We start from the raw sequence: 24,069 nt of genomic DNA, 5'->3' as shown, positions 1-24,069 counted from the left end.
ACTGTGAAACACCTCTAGATATAGAGATCCACATGTAAGAGAATGCTCAAGACCTGGAATTTTAAATACCTTCCAAAGATCTCCTGCTTCCACAACTGTGTTAGGTGAAATACCAATGTCAGTCCAAGTGGCAGTAATGGGGCTGGGATTTCCACTGCCCCGATTTAAGAAAACAACAATTTATTGACTGTTAAATTGCTTATAAGTCCTAAGGATTCAATCTTTAAGAAGCATGCATTATTCGTCAACTTCATGTCATCTAATGCTAACTATTGATAGATTTTAACAGGTCTCTAAATGGATATATAATTGCTTATAAATATACAAGTACATATAGTTTAGAAAATTTTTACATATACAAACCTATGAATATAGTTTATTACATATTACTCTTGAAAAATCACCATTTATATATATATACCCTTGATATTATCCTATTTTTGCAACCATATTCTTCAATTAGATTTTTTGCAAGCATATTGGGTTTGATTGGACTTGCAGGCCCTCGCATAAAAGTAGCAGTGCGGTAAACGGCCTTTTAAGAGAAACTTTGGGCCCGTGTTGGGCCAGTGTCGAACCTTCTACGTACACTCACCACCCAATTCACCAGCCGCCGTTAGATACTCCCAACGCTGCTTGAAACCGTTCTGAAACCCTAACGTCCCCAGTAACCCGCTCACGCGCTCCCCACTAAAAGCCCCCTTGCGCCGTGCGATACAAAACCCTAGTCGTATCCAGGAGAGCGAACGAGCTCGGGAGCCCAAACCCTAACCCTAGCCACCGGGGAGCAGCGGCGCCGTCCTCGTCGTCGTCGGAGAGATCGGAGATGGGGCGCGTCAGGACGAAGACCGTGAAGAAATCCTCTCGCCAGGTGATCGAGAGGTACTACTCGCGGATGACCCTGGACTTCCACACCAACAAGAAGATTCTTGAGGAGGTGGCGATCATCCCCTCGAAGCGGCTCCGGAACAAGATCGCCGGGTTCTCGACCCACCTGATGCGCCGGATCCAGCGCGGCCCCGTGCGCGGCATCTCCCTCAAACTCCAGGAGGAGGAGCGCGAGCGCCGCATGGACTTCGTCCCCGACGAATCCGCTATCAAGGTCGATCACATCGAGGTTGACAAGGAGACCATAGAGATGCTCACATCCCTCGGCATGGCCGACCTCCCCGGCGTCGAGAAGCAGGCCGATGCCCCCGCCGTCCCGGTTTACTCTGGCCGCCCCGGCGGCTACGGAGGCCGGAGGCTCTAAATTTCCGAGTTTTAATAGTTGATTTAGGTGGAGAGGGTATGAGGGAGGGAGGTCTTGGTAAAAGTCTCTCTCTTTCCCTCTTTTCCTTCAGTATATCTTCGAACTTCTGAACTTGGTATTGATGTTTCCTTTATCAGTTTTGCTTTAAGTTTTCGAATTGAATGGACAGATAACAGTTTGACGACTGTTTGGATAAATTTGGATTTGCTATTATTTGTAATTGTTAGGACTCCGTCTAATTCTTTGAAGGTTATGTTCTGTATTGTTTTGATGTGTTCTTTTTTTTTAATGTTACTGTTCTGGCGTGAATGTTGATCTATAACATGCTCAGTCTATGTGATATCCTAAACCATTGAACCTAAAAGGATGCTATATAGGAATACTTTGGAAGCTTATTCGGTTAGATGCTAAGACTAGTTGCCGGCTTCTTCATATATAAAGTTTGGATGATGAGCTTTGTACTGCGTATTTCTGATTGCTCTTGGCTGCTCCATTTGATGACATGGGAATGTTAGTCATCAAATTTCGAGCAAACTGTCTTGGGTCCATTAGCCTTATTGATGCAATTGGTTATCTGCATGCTTTAATTTTTTTTGGTACACACGCCATCTTTGTGGTTTGCCCCCAGATATATTTAAGCTTGGCATTGATTTCTGATATAGTTTTGTATATTGGGTTGTAGCACTGTGACTGAGAAACACATTAAACTGTCAAGTGTTTTCGTGGATACAGTATAACATTTGCTGTGCTTTTGTTGGCTCTTACCATCAACTTTGTATGATATGATCAAATCATTCAATGTAGATGCTGTTTCTAAGTCTCGGTTACCTGTTGGACTAACCTGTGGATGAAATAGTCTGTTAGATGATTGCACGATCGGTCATTGTATGTGCTATCAATTAATGGTTACTAAATTTTTAACCCAACCAATTTCTTCTACATAGTAATGTGCACTTTGTTTTTTTAATTCCATTTTTGACAAGAATTCATCAGCTGATTGTCATCAATATGATTTTTCCTCTTTTAACATAATTTCAATCTTCCAATTGATGCTGCAAGCCTTAAAAAATTCGTGTCATAGCTTATATTAATTGCAATTGTGTTCTGAAGTATCTGTCTTGCCTTGTTATTCTAATGATATCATAATCACAACCATAATGACCTAACAAAATCCTGACCGTGAATTGATGGTCTCTTTTACATGAACTGGCATTTAATTCGTGAATCTTATTTTGCTATTAATTTACTAGTTGAAAATTGATCTGTATATTCTCTATTGTTTGCTGCATCTATCTCTAACTCTTTTAGGTCTCTGTCTTATTAATTTAGTTTAGGATGCTAGCATAACCACTAGACAACTCTTTCTGCCATTTGTTGTGATTGACTAACCAATTTATTTTGTTTTTCCATTTTCATTTCTCATGTCATTGAACTTGTCATGCTCTGTTCTTTGTTGACATTGAATACTCTTACAGAGTAGTGACATCACTACTTTTGCTCCCATTTTTGTGTAATGTCTAAGTTGCATAATCCTCTTCTTCGACAAAACGTTTGGTTGTCTTACTACAACTTTCTAATAATATCATATGTAGTTGCTATGAGATCATGTGATCTCATGGAAATGCATGTTCATAATCTCAACATGATCTCATGGAAATGCTTGTTCATAATCTTAGAACTACCACATTAATCCTTATAGCTCCTCTTTCCTTTTTTATTAGATGTAAGTTCAAAAAAGAGTTATTTCACATTGTCTGCTAGCTATCAGTTTTGGTTGTAGCCTTATGACATTTTATGGTAATTGCAATTGCAATCCTATAATATTTTCTTAATAACCTAGTTGGTTACATTGTTACACATGACTTTCCATTGGCTCCGAAAACACTTCTGCACATACTTAGTTGGTTACATACTTCTACCTTTCAGTTCTCATTAATTACCTTCTCTCTCTCTCTCTATTTTTATGATTTTAGCATGTTTATGGATGTATTATGTATCATAAAGTTAAGTCTTATGACATCTAGAAACTAGTATATTCCATTCAATTGTTTTATGTCGTCATTTAGGAGTTGGGGCTTTTGAGAATTCGATCCTGGATGTCACTATTATTAGTTCAGATTTTGTTGGTGAGCATGAAGTCTTCTTCTGGGACAAGAATTAATGGGTTTTGGTCTAATAGGACTAAGGAACTTAATCTCTTGGTGGAGGTTCTAATAGGAGCATGAGATGGCTGCCACAGGATCAGCTAAAGTTATTTTTTTTCCGCTAGATGCGGTTGGAGGGTCTATGGTGGGGGATCCACGTCCACTCATGTCTTGACCAGAGGAGCCTGTCGCTGAAAATGTAGGAGATAAAGAGTATTTCATTTCTTCTGTCAGGCCTTATTTAAGGGAGGATCATGGGGTTTGTCAACTAGGTTTCAGCAGAGCTTGGTGTGTTCAAGATGCAGTATAACTGAACCCTTTTGAAATGATTTTGCATCTAAAGGGTTTTGCTGCAGTTACTGCCCTTTCTTAAAGAGCTGATACTGTTGGATGTTTACTACTTTGGGATTTTCGTTTCAGCAAAAGAGGCCTTGGGCCTTACGATGTATGATCAGTATCTGGATGTGCCTGTAATGAGATTATGCTTGATGGGTAAATTAATTCGGACTATCACTGGTTCATATCCTTCGGTATGTTTAGGACTCGTGAGTTTTTTCTCATCCGAATATTTTTTTTGGAAAGATGATTTTTAGAAATATGATGGGAAAATGATAAGTATCTGGATGTGCATGTAATGAGATTATGCTTGATGGGCAAATTAATTCGGACCATCATTGGTTCATATCCTTTGGTATTTTTAGGACTTGTGAATTTTTTCTCATTCGGATAATTTTTTCGAAAAGATGATTCTTTGAAACATGATGGGAATATGATTAGTATCTGGTTGTGCTTGTAATAAGATTATGCTTGATGGGTAAATTATTCGGACTATCACTGGTTCATATCCTTCGGTATTTTTAGGACTTGTGAATTTTTTCTCATCCGAATATTTTTTTTGGAAAGATGATTTTTAGAAATATGATGGGAAAATGATAAGTATCTGGATGTACCTATAATGAGATTATGCTTGATGGGCAAAATAATTCTGACCATCATTGGTTCATATCCTTCGATATTTTTAGGACTTGTGAATTTTTTCTCATCCGGATAATTTTTTCGAAAAGATGGTTCTTTGAAACATGATGGGAATATGATAAGTATCCGGATGTGCTTGTAATGAGATTATTTTTGATGGGTAAATTAATTCGGACTATCATTGGTTCATATCCTTTAGTATTTTTAGGACTCATGAATTTTTTCTCACTCAAATATTTTTTTTAGAAAAATGATTCCTAAAAATACGATTGGAATATGATAAGTATCTGAATATGCTTGTAATGAGATTATGCTTGATGGGTAAATTAATTCAAACTATCACTGGTTCATATTGTTTGGTTTTTTTAGAGCCCGTGAATTTTTTCGCATGAAAAAATAATTTTGGTATATTTAATTAATCAGGAAACAGTGGCATATTTTAGAGTAGCTTATGTTTGGTATATTTATTATATTTTTATTAACGAGAAAGATCTTATTCATAGATTTTGATGGCTTAAAAATATTTTTAAAAAAATTAATTTTCAATTAGTGAGGAAGTAACTTTTTCATATCTTCTATTTTTTTCATAAAAATTTTATTTACGTAGAAATATTATTTTTTAAAAAAAAAACTCCAACTAAATGAGAGATTTTTTTTTGTTGATTATTTTTTTTATTTTTCTGCGAACCAAACGGGTCTTTAGGCAAGGTAGGGGCTCGGCCCAAAAATTCTAATTTTATGTGTTGTGCTCTTATCGGAACGGATCAGTTTCCTTTTGTTTGTGATGGGCTTGAATACTTGAATTCCAAAGTGGTAAAAAATGCGTTTACCAAAACAAAAAAGGAATGATGTTTTATCAAAAAAAAGTCACGTTGGCTGGCCTTTTCTTTTACTAGTACAAGTAATGAGAGGAGATCGCATGCGGTTTTCTGATTTTTTAAAGTTATGATCAATTTAGTATCCGAGATAATGAATGAGGTTGATTGGTGTGGTTGTCTTGCTTCCATGGGCAATTGCAGTCAAAAGGCTGGCTTCTCCATTAATGGAAGTCAAGTTCATATAAAAAAATTATTGTGGGAGTGATCTACCGAAAAAAAAAATATTGTTGGAGTTGGTTTTGTAGGCACTTTTTGTCTTGAAGGTTAGGCTTCTTTTCGACGGAATGGATGCATAAATTGGTCACATCTTGTTTGATCTTCCAATAATTTCAAGGGCATGTTTGGTATTGTACTTGTTTTTTGGTTTTTGTTTTGAAAGATGACTTAGACTGAATAACATGCGGTGGAACTCTTTTGTTTTCTAAATTGGCAATAAAGTTTTTAGAATTTTCAGTAATAAAGATTTGTTGCTTTAAAAAAATGAAAATAGAAAAAAATAATAAAAGTTTGGTGTAAATATTTTTCCAACGCAATCCCTATACAGTATTTTGTTTATTTGTAGAGAAAGAAGTACAAAAATCCTATAATATCGAGTATGCTTCTATTTAACAAAATTTTCAACATTAGAGAAGTCAAAAGAGATCCAGTGGAGCGCAATGGCATGCAGTGCTGTTCTCTGCATCGAATGCATCATCAGAATGCTCTGACATGGCAGTTGATGAACTGAAGAGTCAAAATGGGATAAACTTCTTTTGCTAGCAGAAATACATTCTGTGACTTAAAAAAAAAATATCATTCATAAGGTCATCCATTTGTATCTCTTTTTTCTTCCTCATTAAATTATTCTTTTTTCTTCGTTAGTTCGTGAGGCTATCCTCCTTCTCTTCCTAGCTTTTTCTCTTCCAAATTTTTTTTCTCATTAAGGCATTCTTTCCAAATGTATATTGCATGAACTATATACTGGATAACATTATATTCTGAAAAACTATATATTGGAGCATTACTAGGTATGTATAAAAAATGCTTAAAATATGTATCAGAAATTTGTTGGATACGTACCACTTGAATATAAACTTTATACTGATGAATACATGTTTAAAATCTATCGTGTGTATATTATTTAGACATAAACTTTATACCAGTGAATATGATATTCTAAAAACTATGTATCAATTTACCTAGAGGTACATAGCGGATTAGGTATGTATCGAAAAAGGTTAAAATATATATCAGAAATCTGTCGAGTGTGTACGGTTTGGACGTGTACCATATACTGATAAACACAATATTTGAAAAATTGTGTATTAATTTATTAGAATATGTGATTCGTATCCGATCATCCGATTTTATTTGTAATTCTATTTTATTTTATATAGCACCTATTTTTTAAAAAATATATAATTATATTAAAATATTATTAACTTGGTTTACTATCTATTTAGTAAAATTTTTAATTCTATATTTATAAAATTTAATTATTTGATTTATATTTTATATATATATATATATATATATATATATATATATATATATATATATATATATATCTCTATTAAAAATGTGCAACCAGTATCCAATCTAATTTTAGAGGGGAGGAAAAACAATAAAAAAGAAGGACCGTGCCATGTAATTTGGCCGTCCTTGAAAAATTTTTGTTGCTTTAGCAAAAAAAAAAAAAAATCCTCTTGCGATGCAGGGGAGGCAGATGGTGTCACGCAGGAACCATTTCACCAATCATCAACTGCCACGCTGGAGCAGTAAAATGACCAATTCCAGAGAAGTGACCCCTGTATCTTCCCTGCTCTGATCGAGAAGGGCGAGTGCGTGAGTGTGCGGTGAATCGAAAGTAGGTGTATCGAGCAGTGCCCGATGCTCAACCGTACGGTTAGCGCACCGAATAAAAACCAGCTAAGCCGCCGGTTTGAGATTCCTCTCTCTCTCTCTCTCTCTCTGTCTCTGAAGCTGGAAGCCTGGAAGGCGAACGCCGAATGGAGCTGGTTTTCGCCGTCCCCCAACCCCACCACCACCAGCCCAACGGCGCCGTCACCGGCCCCAACGAAACCCCGACGCCGTTAACCGACCTCGCCTCCGCCCTCAACCAAGCCGCCAAGGTCCTCTCCACCTCCTCCGACGCCGCTGCCGCTGCATCCCTCCGGAACGCGCATCAGCTGATCGGCTCCTTCCTCGCCCAGCTCGATTCCCGGCTTCCCGCTGGCGACGAGGACGAGCCGATGTTCGATCGGCGGGAGGGGGAGGAGGAAGGGGACGGCGGCGATGGGTCGCGCATCATCGACGAGATGGAGGAAGGGGTGAGAGAGCTCGTCCTCCCGAGCAAGCGGAGGAAGCGTCAGGTGTCCCCCTCGTGGTCCCTCGGGCGGGATGCCGATCAGGGGGAGGAGCTCTCGTCCGTGCATCCCATGGACCGCCGGCGATCGTCGATGGATCTCGTCTTCCAGTTCCATGCGTGAGCTATGGAGAAATGCTCTCCTGAAGGTATGTATTTGTGGATTTCAATCGTTTCTAGAAGTAATTTTATTTAAAATCTATGCAGAACTTGTGTTTGGAATCAGAGGTGGATTGAGGGAGGTTTCAGTATCGGTTTGTGAATGAAAAAGTCTTACCCATTAATTTGATAATTGAAAGCATAGAATAGGGGTTTTGATATAACGATGATTGCCTCCAGATTGATTTGTCTCTCTCCTTTTCTTGTTATTTTAAATTTATAGAAAAAAGTGAAAAAAAAGGTGCTGGTGGGGACCTACTAAGTGATAAGTGATGAATTTCTAGCAAAAAGTTGGTATCTTGGGCAAATTGATGATCAAAGCTGCGTGTAAAGTAGTGAAAAAGAATTTTAGTTTATAGAATTGGCAAGGCTGTGAAGAAAAAACTAGTCTATAGTATCATTTAGAGGGGTTTTGGAACATCATAGATTTGGTTGTGTGATTTGTAATTTTTGATAAATAGCATATGAATTCTGAAGTTGGTTGCTTATATTTGCTTCTTGAATTGTAGTTAGACATTGGGAGTGATTTTGCTTGTAATGTTTCTATCATCGAAAATCAAAGTGGAGTTCAGTTGAGTGGATTATGAAGTTGGTTTCTGTGAAGTGGGCCTGGTTTAGGTCCATGGATGGGGAACCAACAAACGATTTGTTACTATCACAGGAAAGATCAGAGGACCATGCTTTTTGGCTACTAGAGGTCTTTATATGATGGTTCATTAACCTGCAGAACTATAAATTTCGTTATACTTGGCTGTTTTGTCTTTTCCTGTTTGTTTTTTTTTCCTCTTTTGAAAAGTTGTTCTGGTAGTCATCAAGTAGAAGCCGCACAGAAAATTGGGCATATGTGCTGTGTAGGTAAAATCCAGAGACCTGTGTGTAGGTTTATCACTCGCACTTTGTGATCCTTCATTTTTAACTCTTAAGCTCTTCGTTGAGGGTATGGGATGGTTGCTAAAGTTCGCTTATTTCATTATATGATTTCTATGGTGGGTCCATGTGTTTCTTCTCTTTGCATTAAACACAAGGGCCCATCACCATTAAGTCATCTTCTTAGATCAATATATTCGTCCTCACCGATGGCCATTGTATTTCCATAAAGGAAGCAGTTCCTCAGAAGTAAATTAAACTCTGTAAGTATGATGGAGCGGTTTTGATTTTGAAATATTAATTATGACTTACAAGTGTAATCCAGATCTGGTAGTTGGGTAATATTTTTGTGTTTTCTGATGGAAGGAGGAGTTTGATCACACTGATAGATTTGCTTTAACAAGTTAAAATCATGTTTTAACTTTGTTTAGCTTTTATCCATATATTACACTTAGAGAAAATCCTAGATGGTCACAGATAGGACATGGCGAGCTTGTTCCAGTGAGAAGGCCATTCTGATTATTAACTGACAGTTTCTGTTCTGACAAGAAATGTCTCATTGTTAGATATCATTAGTCAACCTGATTATGTTTTCAATATGTGGACCAGGCTTTGGTCATAGAGATGCAATTGTCATTGTCGATAGAGGTGGTGCTAGAGTGATTTCCTTATCTGCTGTCTTGCCAGGATGTTCACAGGTGCAAATTTTCTACCTTTTCTTGATTAGTCTATCTTTTTGATGTGGGTTATGATCGTCTGTACATACATACATAGTAAGGGAAAGGAAATATATCAAGGGAAAGATGGAAGGAAAATTATTGGAAAAAGAAATTGATGTTAAACAGAATAATCTTTACTGTTCATTGAAATTCAGTCTCTTGTTGGACCCAAGTATTAAATTGCAGTATAAATGATTGCTGACCAAATTGTGACTTCTCTAAAGTAGTACTTACACTAGAGTGTTCTCGTTATGGTCAGTAGGAAGTTGGTCATTTATTTAGTAGAAAGGTGATCAAGACCAAAGGTATCAATATTCTAACATCGTCATATTTGTTATGAAACTTTTGTTTGTACTTTATCTGCAGTAAAATGCCCTATATTTTCCTTATATTTTTCAATTTTGAATCAAAGATGGGTGGCTTTTTATCTGAACTTGCTTTTGTTTTTTCACTTTATAATGAACTTTATACTTTCCTCAGGGCTCTTGTGGCCTATAGTTACATACACTAGTGTTTCTTTCTCTTTCCTATATAAGAGCACTGGGAGAGAGATGATGTTGTTGACTTGTCCATTTATATTACAGGGATGACATGGCAGATCATTTCAATGTGATCAATGTAGATCCTTGTCGTGAATTAATTTTCCTTTGTTGGAAATTAAGTTTTTTATATTTCTATTTCAGTCCATAAACTAGTTCAAGTTCAGCTACTTGAATTGGGAGTCATATTGAAATTAATTTTTGTGCTTTGAGTCAAGGCACGTGAATTGGGTAACTTACGGCTGTTATATTGTGTTATCCTGACTGTCTCTTTTTATTTATCTCCCTGTAGAAAAGTTATAGGTTTGTGTGGTGTTTTCTTTTGGCGTAACATGAGTCGTCAATTCCCAAGCAATGAATGGGTAACTACGATTGCAATTTTTAAGTAAAGGATGACACAATTATAGAAAACTGAAACTGGATGTGGAATTGGCTGCTTGAATCTAGAAAATGGAAATTTGATGCATAACCAGGTAATTTTCATGATTACAGGAAAATTTGCATGGCTCTATTTTACTTAGTTTTATAAGTAATTTTGGGCCAATAGCAACTTGCTTTTCATGGGTTGGTTGAAGAAACAAGTGCTAAGAGTAGCAATCCAGATTGCGCAACTCTGACAGAAGAGTCCAGTTGTTAGAGATCAAATTATTATTATTATCCAATAGTGGTGGATTTGACCATGCCCAAATCAAGAATGTTAGAGCTTGGACCATTGAAGGCCTGCAACAGGAGCACATGATGGAAGATCTAACTGTTCAATTCTAAACTGAGAATAGTGATTGAGTTCATTATCTTTTATCACTCGTTTGATTTAGACATAAAGGATTTTATAACTGATTGTATCTAACAGTGGCACAGTTACTGTGTCATCTAAATTGGATTGTACTGAACAAACCATCCTTGACTCAATCATGATAAACATCCACAGTAATCTCAGATACCTTATAGAAACTCTCAATTTCTCTTATATTTTAATATTGCAATTAGCGTGCTTTCTGCCTTCATCAATCCTTCCTATTTTAATGGTTAAACAATAGGTGGGAAGTGGCTTACGAATTTTGACTGTACTGCCTATAGTGGGATATTTAGAGAGTAGTAGGGATGAAAATTGTCAACGATGATATATTTTGCGTACCATCAAACATCAAAATTGATAATATTGAACTTGATCAGTTGAACGTAAAGTGAACTTGAAGTGGTTTTTGAGAGATATCTCAGTTCTGTTGGTAAGGAACATTCTTTGCGAGGTTTCGATCTAGGTTCTCCACCCCATACAACCCATCATTATGGGATTAAAGGCAACCAATGGGGATCCGAAATAGGCACCATGCATTTCAAGTGCAGAAAATCTGTTATGATGAAGCCCATAAAGCCATAATGGTTGATAAGAAGGGGTATTGTCCAAAACTCTTGCAATAAGTTTTTTCAAATCATTGGAACAGAGGGACTTACTCTAGATATTGATAGCTATGATCTACAAGGTCATAGGATATTTCAGTAGAATTTCAATGCTGACGCTGTCAGATGCTTGAGATGTTAAGGCATGCAATATTTTGGCTTGGCCAGGCTTCTTGTTAGTTGCATAAGTAAGGGGCCTCACTATCTCTTTGTCCCATACACTTGTGGTCCACTTCAAGTCTGTTGCCTGGGTTAATGAAATCTTCGAATGTAATTGAAGAGCAAAATGATGGGAGAGGTATTTTCTTGATGGGGATTCCCCACATGAATTCGCTAAATCTTAAAACTGAACTTTAATGGGGAAGTGGATATGACTGAGCTATAATTTGTTATGCATAAAGTATATGCTGGTCATATACATCATAGATCAGAATTTACTCCACAGATGGAGTAGATGTTTTCTGAAGGGGATTACTCTTTGCCAGGCCTTAAAGATCTAGGGGGTTTCTCCAAAAAGTCTCCCTTAATAATGGGGTAAGGCAAACACAACCCACTACTTTTTGAGGACTCACACATGATGATCTCTTGCATTCAGAGATGAAATCTTTCCCATATATATGCAAAGGGGAATGGTCCAGCTGACTGGCTGGCTGATACGCTCAAGGCAATGTGCAGTTCAGTTTCGCTTCCTTGTGGGTTGATCAAATTAGCCAGGAGGATTTCATTCCAATCTTTTATTCTTGATTTCTGTTGCGGCTTGACCTTGAGGTACCATGCTTATCTATTTAAGAAAAAACTGTCTTATGGTATGCGTCATCAGTGCTATGGTGCAAGTATCTGCTGTCTCCTGATTTGACTTGGTCTCTTTTTCATTTTCTTTCTTTGCTAGTGAGTTTCATCTTTGTTGCGACTTTGTTTTCTGATGTAAAAGATGGTTCCTGTTCATTTTTGTTATGACACATGCTTACTGCAACTACTTCTATTATGTTTTGCAGGTGATTGCTCAATTTAAGGGACAATTGTGGGTGATCATCTGTTCTTGAAGTTCCATTGGAATGCACTCTGACCTATGTTAAGCAACAAAGTTCTTCCGAGCTACACACTCTGCAGCTCTCGAGCTCTTCTTATACCCAAGAATTGCATGTTTTAAGTAACAAGTTTTTCTGACTTTACATAAATTAAGTTCTTTAGCTTTTCTTATACCAGGAGGAAACAAATTATTATATGCGCATGCATGTTTCAAGTGTTTTGAACTAATTAGAGTCGTGTATACCTGAAACAGAAACTTGGTTGCCCTTGACTGTTGTATAGTTCATAATGTATATTTGGTTTATACTGACTGATTTATAGCTCAAGCCTGAGATTGCCTTTTCCAAGTCTGCAGTTTGTGTTTTTCTACGACAGGTATTGGAAACACGACCACCCTTATGTGCTTGAATTCAGCAGATTAGCACCTGAGATCATTAGTAGCGGTATTCTCCCAGTTACTGAAAATCCCTTGAATTGTTCATGAGTTTTTTTATTGTGCGAACGATTCTCCGAGTAATTCTTATCATCAGGTCAACGAGGGCCGCAGCGGTTACTCATAACTTCTTCAAATTATTTCTGATGCCTTTGAAGAATGATCAAGGCTCGCAAATTATTGATCCCAGCGGTTGGTGGTGGTGCACCTACTGATCGAGGGATTCACCCATGACTGAAGAGACGTAGCAATGGTATATCATCAGACCATGTTGATGCATCAAAATGCTTTAGCTTGCACGGTGTTCAACTTTATGCCAATAAACAACTTCACTTGTTTTAGTAGAGTTGAATCAAAAGACCACCATAGGATAGTGTATAAGCCATCTATTGTAGGAACTTTTGTCCAAGTGAGGTTTCAGGGATACGTTTTGCCATTGTATGCTAAAATAACAAACGTCTCTCGCTTATCCCTGAAGAAGCAGTGAGCATTGTTTGGCACCTCAAAACTTCTGCCTATTAAAATGGATACCGTATTCCTAAAGGGCTTTTTTCTAAGAGTTGTTCATTACTATATCATTTTTCTTCTATGGATAATGATGGTGGTCTTTTAAGATCTTAATAGATTCAATTCAAAAGATTATCTTTTTAAATAGCACTTGTAGGCCCACCAGTTAGCGTGGCCGAAGTTATTTGAATTGTATCAAACTGCATTGCTTTTGGAACAAAACCTACTTCTAACACGTCTTTCTGTACTCTAAAAATCTATTTGTAGGGCTGTAAATTGGCCGGATCAGGTTGGGTCCTGAGTGATCTCGATCTGATCCAATTTCTTGTTCGGATTCTAATTTTGGATCTAGACCCGACTCAATTGAAAATCGGGTCGGATCGGGTCCATGCCTACAAATTTTGATCCAATGGGTCATTCGGGTTGGATCCGGATCTATGTATTTTTATATTCAAAGTTTTACTATATAATAGTAAAATACTGATCTAAAAAAAATGGATCGGATCGAGTCCGGATCCGAATTAAAATTGGGTGGACCCGACCCAATCCGAAAATAGAACGGATCCAAATTTAGGACCCGGCCCGGCTCCACGGGTACTAAAATTCGGATCGAGTCGAGTCAGGTTACAAGTCGATCTGACTCATTTGCAGCCCTACCTATTTGGATCATACCAACTCCACCATAATGGTAATTATTTGAGACCGTTCTCATCCGAACCCGTTTTCATCCGAGAATAACTCAATGGTTGTTAGGTTATCAAAAGCATGTAACAACGTACCAGAGCATTTAGCTCGATGGTACACCCTCTCGTATGTATACGAGGGCGAGAGTTACGTAATTTCGTCCTCTTTTTGACGCCCGGTGGAAGATCCCGGCTCCGTGTGCGTGGAATTGGTCCGACAGGAAGCCCGATTAGGTGGAGAGAGACGGGCTGTAGTTGGAGGGGATTTTTTGAAAAGTAAAATAATGACAACAACATTTTAACAGATAAAAACTTTTCATAATTATACCAAAAGTTTGGGTTCAAATTTTATATTACTTTCTTTTTTGTTTCCAAAATTCTCTATTTTCTCGAATTATGTAGTTTATTAAGAGTCTGGTAGTATAGTTGAGCTCAAAATTTTATGAAATTCATAATTAGACCAGTACAAACAATAAAATTATAAGATTATAAGCAGAGCTAAAAAAATCTTAATTTTTTTTATAGAATTTAAACTAGTTCATAGATTTTTTTTCTTTCTACAGTCTCACTCTAAAACTATTTATAAATATTTATAAATATAAATCTAGCTTAGTTTGTAATTTTATAATTTTTTAGATAAATTTTATATAATTTTTAGCCCAACCATTTGAATATATATTAAAAAAATATTCTTAAGTTACACCTGATCATAATGGCATGGTGCTTATGCTTGGCTTGCAAGAAAACCTCGAAGGAACATGATTGGATGCTTCCAGGTAAGAAGGAAGCACGTGACATGAACCAATCAATGAATCGACTTGACAGATACAATCATGAGTAGACGGAAAAGGCCCACCGACCAAACGTTCCTTTTTGTTTTAGCTGAAGAAAGCCTTGGGTTCGGTCTCAAAATGGGAAAAATGGGGCGCAGCCTCCCAGGAGAAAAAAGAAAAAGAAAAATTATGGGACATTTGGGTGAATCGAGTTAGGTTAGATCAAGTATGCATGTTTCCAAGATCTTTGCAGGTTAAGTTATTTGGCTTAGATTATGAATCTTTACTTGCAGGCTGCTCCATGGTGAGGGATAAACAATTTTCAATTTTATGCGCCTTGAATCGGGTTAAGCAATTAGATGCTGGTTTTGATGTACTCCAAATAATTTTTTCTTTTTTTGGTACAGCAATGGCTCAAACCTAACGAATGGAAATGCGGCCAACAAAATTGAGAAATAGAAGCTCACTAAAAAGCTATGGCAGAACTCCTGATAGTTTCGTAACGCTATAGTAGTTTCATAACAATATATTTATTTTTTTCTTTCTTTAAGCTTAGGTACATCGAACACATTAGTCACTGCAAAATATGTTAAAAAAATATATATTAAACTTGCAGGTGATTAATTTATAAGTGGTAAAGTGATGACAATACGCATCTTAGATTATGAGTTAAAATGTTTGGAGTTATTCCTGAAAATTTTATCCAATAGCGAATCCACTTAGGCAACTAATTATTTTATTTGCATTATTGATCATCATTCAGTGCAGCTTAGTAAGATTCTTCAACTTGAATTCGTTCATATTGTGGAGCAGTCTAGTTTTAGAAGCTTTAAATATGTAGAATAAATGAGTTATCATCTCTTTCATTTCATCAATCAAAACGTGATGTGTATATTAAATACGTACAATAGATACAATGCATTGTAGGTTGCCGTTGACCCTGTTGTCATCTTTCCTTTGCTTTTCTTTTCTTTTCTTTTAAAAAATTGAAATCTATTTTTGTTATTAAATGCTCAAGAACAGACAATATTTAATTATAACTGTTGCGTTTTTTCCCCTCAAAATATCTCAGGTAACCTGATATTTATGACATCAATAAATTGACTTAGACTTGATAATCTCCTTTGATTAGTTGATTAAACAACGCTCATTTAATTCAACACATACAAATTGATGGTCAATCTCTTTTCAATCGTTAAATCCAGATACGCTTACCAAAATACCGTTAAATATACAGAACCATCGGATCACCATCCAACGGCAATAATCGCTCTTCCACGTGTCAAAATCACGCTCCATGTCATGATAGGGGGTCCCTCCCCTTAGTAAAATTACCCAAGAGCCCCCATCAAGGACCTCTCATCGGCCAACAGCGCCGTCGAAAGAAAGTGAACAGGGGTATTTTCGTCATATAGCCGTCCCATGAATTCCCACGCGGCCCTACGAAACCATTGACGCCGACGCGGCGTACGCTTCGCTTCTCCGCTCTATAAACCCCGACCATCGGGAGGGGATAGACCGATCTCTCTCTCTTTCTCTCTGACTCTGAAAGATCGCTGCCGAGCGGAGAATTTTTTTTTTCTAGGGTTTTTGGGGGGGCGAATGATCTGCTTCGAGGGTTTTGGAAACCCTAGCTGTATTCTTTCGTTAATCGTCGTAGAAGCTGTTGTTGTTAGGAGGAAATGGCTGTGCTGCCACCGGAATCGCTGCCGCTGGGGTTCCGGTTCCGTCCGACGGACGAGGAGCTCGTGAACCACTACCTTAAGGGAAAGATCAACGGCAGGATCAACTCCGAGGTCGTCGTCATCCCCGAGGTCGACGTCTGCAAGTGCGAGCCCTGGGACCTACCCGGTACTCCCCCTCCCTTCTGGTTTTGGTTCGTTCTTTTTTCTGGCATAAAAAATCGGTTTTTATGTGGAATTGCGGGGGTTTTCTTTGATGGGTGGTGATAGATAAGTCGTTGATCAGATCGGATGACCCGGAGTGGTTCTTCTTCACGCCGAGGGACCGGAAGTACCCCAACGGGCACCGGGCCAACCGGGCGACGGAAGCTGGGTACTGGAAGGCCACCGGAAAGGACCGGATGATCAAGACCAAGCCTCCGGGCCCGAGCCTAATCGGCATGAAGAAGACCCTCGTCTTCTACCGCGGCCGGGCGCCGAACGGCGTCCGCTCCAATTGGATCATGCACGAGTATCGCACCTCCGAGTCGGAGTTCGACTCCGGTGAACAGGTCAGCTCCTGCTTACTTTTGATTTCCTGATCACTCCGATTCCCTAATTCTTGTTTTGTTAAGAAAAAAGGATTTTTTCCCCCACCATTCGGACGTTTAGACTTTGGACTTGAGCTGACATAATCGATGCAATAAGGAGATACTTCTTGACATGGGTACATGATATTTGAAGTGGTTTTTATGGGCATTGACACCAATAAGATGAACGCGAAGCTTGTTCTTTAGAATGGGTCTTTCACGTTTCTTTGTTTGTGTTGGTGGTTTAAGATTAAGATATTGTCTTTAATGCTGTATTAAATTCGAGGAATTTTGATGGGGGTTGATGCCAGCTAGAGGAACGTAGCTTGTTAGATAGTAGAGCTGCCCGCTTTTTGATGTATGAAACATGGGTTCTTTAATTAGCTTGAATGCCTGATTTTTCTAGTAGCACAGGAATCAAAAATTGGTGTATTCATGTTGGCATTCATGTGGTGAACAACTCTTGGAAATTCCAATCACTATTGTGATCAAAGAAGCTGTACATGGACCATAATATGCTGATATGAACATTTCCATCAGCAACATACATTTTGATATATTTTAGTTTTAGGCTTTTGTAGATTGAGTAGACATCACATTATGGGATGAGACAATTACAGACTTACAGTAGCAAATGAAATGAGGTGTATTATGTAAAACTTTTGATTAGGATTTTCTGCTTGTTCTCAACCAAGTGTAAGTTGAGTAGATCCTGATGCAATGTCAAGATGGTGGAGGAATAAAGGAAAAAAGTGAAGAAAAACATTTATAAAGAGATTCATCAAGGGAACCAGTGGGTGAATTGTTCTTTTGTGTAAATGAGATGTTTATTAACATGACATGGATGACAACCTTTGCTAGTGTTTGGGATCAGCTGATATGTAGCTTCCTTACATGTTATGTTTATTGAAAATTAGGTGGCTACTCCTCTAACAATGCGATATTATTGGAAGCGTTTCCATGCTTGTTCACCTGTTCATATTTCACATATTGTACAGGGTAGCTTTGTTCTTTGTCGCTTATTCAAGAAGCCTGAAGAGAGCAGTGCAAGTTCTAATGTTGATGGAGTAGAGAGAAATGTTGGTAAGATGGAGTCAAGTGGCTTATCCCCTACTCCAATTAGGTCTTCACCTGGTGAAACCCAGCATGGAACAGATACCTCGGAAGAATTGGCAGCACATCTGAACCAAGAGCTTCCAGAGCCAGATATGCAAGAAAACTTGCAGACTTTGCTCAACACTTCAGACACGCAAACGACAGGCATTGAAAGTTGGTCGACAGAGAGAGGAGGTCGTGCAATGACATATGCTTTAAGACCTGAAGAGAGCCATTTTAGTGGCAATGGAGCTTCGGTTATAAGTAATCACGTGGCTGACGTAGGTGCAGAGGTAAGTAGATACTCCATATGCATATTTGGGCTACTTAATTCAGTCAATTTGTACATCACTTCCATCCTTGTATTTATTGGAGATTATACCTACTTAAATATATTTTACTATATATGTTGAGTCATTTAAACATTTGGTATGAGCATATTGCCTGCACAATATATGCCCTTTTAATATCTCATAAACTCAGTGCTGCAATCATGAATGTCAAGAAAAGTTATTTTTTCCCTCTGTATTATTGCAGGTTGGTTCTCAATTCTTAGGCCCAGAATATGAGCAACTTGATTTGGATGATTTTCCAAACATCAGTTCCCAAATGCCACTTTCCATGGAATATTCCATCTCTGACATAGTTGACCAGGGGTTACATAAGAAGAATCTTGTTCTTGCAGATTACTCTGTTAGTGAATTATTGGATGAGGTGCTCAGTAACCAGGATGAAGATTCCCTTGAGGTAACAGATACTCAGAAAGATTCAGTCCCCAGGATTGTGTCGGATGATCATTTTTGCATGATAGAAGAAGATTCTCTGTGGGATTCTGCATCGGGCAAGGAGAGTGGGTCAGGCAGTGATGTTGATACTGTAGCTGCAATTATACAGGTCAGAAGGCACGAAAAACTTTGATAAAATGTCATTGCAACTACAGCAATTTGGTTTTTATCCATTCATCTATTAAATTGACAAAGATTAATAAGTTTTAAAAATCTTTTGTCTTCTTTTCTTGTGGACTCCAGGATGGCCTAGAATTTGATGCTTCTGCATGTTCCTATGAGTCAGCCTTTCTGGCTAGTGGTTCTTCACATACGGATAACAATAAGGCATATCATGTAACAAGACTTGACCAGGATAGCCTGCTTCTGGAAGAAGCAAAGACAGGTCTGCCTTTAAGGAATCGGAGTTTGAGGCAAAATGTTTCTTCAATGGGCTCTGCTGCAAATTTCTGGGATCAGGAATCAACCAGGAAACTGGAGTTCATCAAAGATGGACTCTCCAATAATTTGTTTAATAGTACAGAGAGGCCAACCTGTCAGGCCAGTACCAGTGGGACAGGAATTGAGATCAGGACTCGTCAGGATCCGCCAAGCTTGGATGACTTAATGGAAGAGCAGGGCTTAGCATTTAGAAGGTTGCTCTTGCAAAAGATAAATCACACAGGATCAATTTCCGGCACAGATAGAGAATTAAGCAGTAAGAAAGATGACAATGAGGTCAAATCAGTGATAACTGAGGTGAGATATTTTAGCTAATTGTTACTGTAATAATTATTCGATCATTTGCCTCTATATCTGAAATTAAGTGCGCTTGAACTAATGTCTGCAGTCTGGAGAATGTGCTGAGCACCAGATTGCTGAAGATACAGAAGTTTCAGGGTCTATCTTCCTTGACGATGTTGACAGCACCTCTGATCATGGTAATGAACAGCAAAACTTTCTGTTACCAGAAAGCATTGAGTCCATCGGGCTTCACCCACTGTTAGGGCTGTAAGTGGGTCAAATAAACCTAGATCTGGCTCTTGTATCTGATCTGCTTTAGAACCTGACCAATAATATGAGGTTCAGATCCCTGGGTCGGATAATCTGGTTAATCTGGTTGGCTTTTTATGCCACTTAAGTCGATGTGGAGTAATTGTCCTAATTGGCCTAATTAGGTTGCAGTAAAAATTAGTTCAAAAATGTGGCTCTGAAACCTTAAAACTTTAAAGTTTATATATGATGCTAAGAGATCCTGCCTTGGCCTACAATATGAATGGGTTGGCTCTGGATCGAAACCATATACACAAAGTTCAGGTCGGATCTATGTCAAGCTGGACCCAGACCTGACCTGACTGCAGCACAGCCCTTCACAATGCTAATCATGCTTGCTTGTCATGCAGATGATACAACCTCTACTGAGGCAAGGACTGCCTTCTCAGAGATCTCCCATGAACCTAAATCTGTGCTGAGGCGAAGGAGAAGAGGTGCTCACGAGAATAGTGATAAACTCGAAGTCCTGTCTCTGCACGCAGAGTCACCTGGTACTGGTTCAGTTTCCATTACTAGAATGATTGTGGTTCTGTTGGCAGTCCTTCTGCTAATATCTGTTGTGATAAGTTGGTATTTAAGCTATTGACATGTTTACAAAACAAGTCCTAATGTGTATAGTGTGCAGCAGCTTCTCAGCTTCATTAAAGTTATGAGTAAATTTCTTGCTCTGTTGTTCAATGTTTGTGTAAGTAGTCTTGACTAGTTTTGACTGGTTCCTACTGAAAAATGCTCACTTCTGTTTAAAGGCAAAACTTTGTTTGATCCCTCTAGACAATTTGTTGCTTTGAATCATGGTGATGGCGGGAGAAGGGATCAATTGTTTGATTAAAAAAATTAAACTACGACACCGAAACTGTCAGTGGAGCTTTTAGTATTCCAATTGCTGGTGATGATTTTTCAAAATCCTCCTCCTCTTTTTTTCATTTTAGCATTCTATACGACACAGTGGAAGACATGGTAAGCTGCAGCTTATAACTCTGTTGGATATGGTGGACATTTTTCTACTATACTGGATATACTTGACAAACACTGCTGACTACCTACTGATGTAAGGGAGACTTCCTTTTATTCTTACGCATCTACTTTATTATTCTGTGGGTTTCATACTGGACTGGATGTGTTTACTGGGATACATTTTTTATTGGTTTGCCATCTTCTGCACCTGTTGCAGTGCTTGCTTTTTTTTTTTTTTTTTTTTGTTAGGACGGATGGATCATACCTGACGGCTATGGATACACCCAATAAAGTCAAAAAATAGGATACCTTGGAGTGCCAAGGGCAACTCCCCATCACTAGTCCACAGGTGCCTCCGGAGTGACAAGCCACATATGCAGCCACACAATCCGCAGCACCATTAGCTTCACGATAAATATGCTTCGCCTGAAAGGCCCCACTGTCACTCACCATAGCCCAAATGTCACGGAGCAGTGGATGGTGTTGCAGTGCATTCGTGGATTCATAATAATATTAGTAGCTAATGTTACCCAAAAAGCTGCTTTTGAAATCTTCAAAAGGGTTTTTATGCACATCATTTCTAAGATTTTATTAAAATTATATGTAACAGCTCTCCTCATCCATATTTACAAATCTAGCTTGGTAATGTTAATTTATTTGTAAACTGCTCGTTTTGTTAGCTTGCCATCGTTCGAATAAATCAAAAAGGCTTTGGATTAAGCTTACCAGGGATGGTGAATGACTACTTTATCCGTGATTACTCTCTAACCAGAATAAATGATTCCAATACTCAGCATACGCAGACATTCTCCTTTTCGTTTCTGTTGAAACATAAAAGAAAAGAGTTGGGGTGAGAGAGGCTCGAACTCTCGACCTCAGGATCACTCGCTAAGCTATGAGACCTACGCGCTAGCCAACTGCGCCACCACCCCGTGCGTGAGTGTGTTGATCTTTTCATATAAACAATACTTCCTTGCTGGTCCTACTATTCAACACTGCAATAAGTACACCGAGCATAACATATTGATTTAGTACAGATAGCATATCGACACTCGGTATGCCTGGCGTATCGCGTACTGTACCATATGTATACTATGCTAGAGTGGTATTGGTACAGTGTCCAATACCGATATGACGAATCTTGATCCATAGTACTATCATCTTTCACCCTAATAATTTGTTCCTCCTCCATACTTCTACTCTTCTCCATTAGCCCTTCTCCTTTCTCTTCTTGCCATCTCCTACCACTAAGCCCACAACCTCTACTCTCTTCTCCTAAACAAACCTAGGATAGGTGCAATGCCGCGGAGCTGCTCCGGCTTGCAGAGCTGGAGAAGGGGTGGCTGGTGGCCGTCCGGAGGTCCGCTGCAGGAGCACATAATTACGTACGTTCTTGCCTACCAATGCTTGGTATATGTATTGTTGACTTTGATGAGTCTTGATTAGACCTCCATTTGTTGACTGAAGGACTGCACAGGCCGGTGAGATGGGTAAAGGAGGTTGTTCATCATCAAATTTCTTTCCCCACGGTTAAATGATCTTGAAGGATCTACTGTATGACAGGCTTGCCTTTAGTTGTAGGACTATTTGGTATTCTTAGTTCTATTGTATCATTTGTCGCAGGTTCACAGCATTTGCAGAATGCATCTTCGCTATACCAACTGTTGCATGAATAGATGACATCTTAGTCTATGACCGTTGACTTATAATGATATAAATGCTTGTTGAAATAGAAAAAAAAATGAAGGATGCTGTCTGAATGCCAGAGTGTTTTGAAGCTTGTGCAGAATAGACTTAAGGTGTGTAAGGTCCTGTAATCTTTGTAAATATGCAAGTATTCACAGGTTTAGTGGTTCGTGAACTGCTTTCTGGACTCGTTAGAATTACCTTCTTTTTGCTTTCTTGATATGCCCACGGCATGCAAGTTAAGTTGTCTTCATTAGTTTGACTCGTCTCTGACTGGATAATGTAGTGTTCTTTCATCTAAAGCAATGGTGAAAGATGCATGGTGATGTTAAGGAGATAGGAAACTAGCTAAGAAAATCTTAAGTATTAAGGTAGCAAGTCGAGGCTTTGACTCTGCCATTTTATCTACCAAAATTTGGATTAGTTATGTTTGTATTACTTCAAACAATCTATTATAAGTAGCATTATTGTAATGTTCCAAGTTTGACTCAGAAAGGAGGGCGCCTCAACCATTATTTTCACTAAAAAAAAAAAGATCCTTGCTACTGTTTCATTAATATCATCTAGTTCCTGACTATAACTGGTCTTGACTATGGCTTTAGAATCTCATTTTATTATTATATCTTCTCTTCCAATGATTATATATTTTTGAATATTCTTTTGTAACTCTTTTAGCGTGCATATATAGACCAATAAAATCAAGATAACCGGAGAAAGATTATTTTTGGAGATGTAGACCTCTCCCAAGTGGCTAGGAAACACTTATCCCAGTCATGGGATTCAACGTTAATGCGGAACATTGGCAACCAACAACCCTTGGCAAAAACAATTAGAAAAGGAAAATTGAAACTAAATGTTGGGGTGTGAAAGACGAGAAATAAATTTTCAAGGATGCCTTGAGTACGCATTCCAACTTATATTCTCTTAAAAAACATTTTTTTTCTTTTTTTGTTTGGGGAAAGATATTTACATCCACAATCATAAGGAGCCAATGTCTGCCTCCAAAGTTGAGGAGGCCCATATTACCCTATCTGCACTCATTTTGAACCTCCTAATCAAATGTTACGTACTGTAGAGAAGACAAAGAAAGAAAGAAAAAAAAATACTTAATAGAAGGAAAACATTGAGAAAATAATAAGCCAAGTTTTTCTTAGATATTTGATTATTTTTTAAAAGATAGTACTTTTTTTAAAAATATATATATAATTACATATTCATTCGCTTAGCAATTTTTCTAAAATATATATCACTTCCGAGATGCCAACATCTAAGAGAAGGTTTTTGAGTGTGATTCTCTTAATCTTGTGCAGATTATACAATAAAAGAAGAGAATCTCTTGAATTAGCTCTTTATGCAGGATATAAATACACCTTTATAGGCTCTTCATACATGTATATTATATGTATATATATATATATAGAGAGAGATAGAGAGATTGGCTGGCAAAGTTTGGACGTTGCCAAGCCGATAATTATGATTGGACTTTTGGTTTTTCTTGCTTAGTCAACTAATCTCTCTCTATACAGGTCAAAAAAAAAAAAAAAAATCACAATGCATTCACTATTT

General features: G+C 38.1%; 3 protein-coding genes and 1 non-coding gene across 5 annotated transcripts; 3 read left to right on the top strand and 1 right to left on the bottom strand.

The window, feature by feature from the left end:
* Window positions 1-655: 655 nt before the first annotated feature.
* On the top strand, window positions 656-1,523 carry LOC103702773 (40S ribosomal protein S17-like). Its single transcript, XM_008785332.4, has one exon. The coding sequence runs from the start codon at window positions 827-829 to the stop codon at window positions 1,250-1,252; it is 426 nt and encodes a 141-aa protein (XP_008783554.1). The 5' UTR covers window positions 656-826; the 3' UTR covers window positions 1,253-1,523.
* Window positions 1,524-7,074: 5,551 nt separating this feature from the next.
* LOC103702772 lies at window positions 7,075-12,630 on the top strand. Its single transcript, XM_008785331.4, has 2 exons — window positions 7,075-7,742; window positions 12,271-12,630. The coding sequence occupies exon 1, from the start codon at window positions 7,238-7,240 to the stop codon at window positions 7,715-7,717; it is 480 nt and encodes a 159-aa protein (XP_008783553.2). The 5' UTR covers window positions 7,075-7,237; the 3' UTR covers window positions 7,718-7,742; window positions 12,271-12,630.
* A 3,552-nt stretch (window positions 12,631-16,182) lies between these two features.
* Window positions 16,183-20,541, top strand: LOC103702771 (protein NTM1-like 9). 2 transcript variants are annotated; one of them, XM_008785330.3, is made up of 7 exons: window positions 16,183-16,551; window positions 16,653-16,933; window positions 17,950-18,339; window positions 18,584-18,940; window positions 19,075-19,569; window positions 19,661-19,751; window positions 20,214-20,541. In XM_008785330.3, the coding sequence occupies exons 1-7, from the start codon at window positions 16,383-16,385 to the stop codon at window positions 20,447-20,449; spliced, it is 2,019 nt and encodes a 672-aa protein (XP_008783552.2). In that variant the 5' UTR covers window positions 16,183-16,382; the 3' UTR covers window positions 20,450-20,541. The 2 variants fall into 2 exon arrangements, with proteins under 2 accessions (XP_008783552.2, XP_038982624.1); XM_039126696.1 differs by having other exon boundaries at window positions 16,431-16,551; window positions 16,669-16,933.
* Window positions 20,542-21,663: 1,122 nt separating this feature from the next.
* On the bottom strand, window positions 21,664-21,749 carry TRNAM-CAU. The gene is given in 2 exon segments: window positions 21,664-21,699; window positions 21,712-21,749. It is a non-coding gene; the product is annotated as a tRNA-Met (tRNA).
* Window positions 21,750-24,069: the final 2,320 nt, after the last annotated feature.

This window comes from Phoenix dactylifera, chromosome 5, assembly GCF_009389715.1.
Source record: "Phoenix dactylifera cultivar Barhee BC4 chromosome 5, palm_55x_up_171113_PBpolish2nd_filt_p, whole genome shotgun sequence".
NCBI lineage: Eukaryota > Viridiplantae > Streptophyta > Magnoliopsida > Arecales > Arecaceae > Phoenix > Phoenix dactylifera.
This window is presented reverse-complemented; position numbering and strand designations above follow the sequence as displayed.

Bases quoted from the DNA above. Each gene is read 5' to 3' on its own strand.
- LOC103702773 (XM_008785332.4), top strand. From the start codon at position 827: ATGGGGCGCGTCAGGACGAAGACCGTGAAGAAATCCTCTCGCCAGGTG.
- LOC103702771 (XM_008785330.3), top strand. From the start codon at position 16,383: ATGGCTGTGCTGCCACCGGAATCGCTGCCGCTGGGGTTCCGGTTCCGT. The intron at 16,934-17,949 runs GTCAGCTCCTGC...CATATTGTACAG, and splicing joins AGTTCGACTCCGGTGAACAG to GGTAGCTTTGTTCTTTGTCG. The intron at 19,570-19,660 runs GTGAGATATTTT...TAATGTCTGCAG, and splicing joins TCAAATCAGTGATAACTGAG to TCTGGAGAATGTGCTGAGCA.
- LOC103702772 (XM_008785331.4), top strand. From the start codon at position 7,238: ATGGAGCTGGTTTTCGCCGTCCCCCAACCCCACCACCACCAGCCCAAC.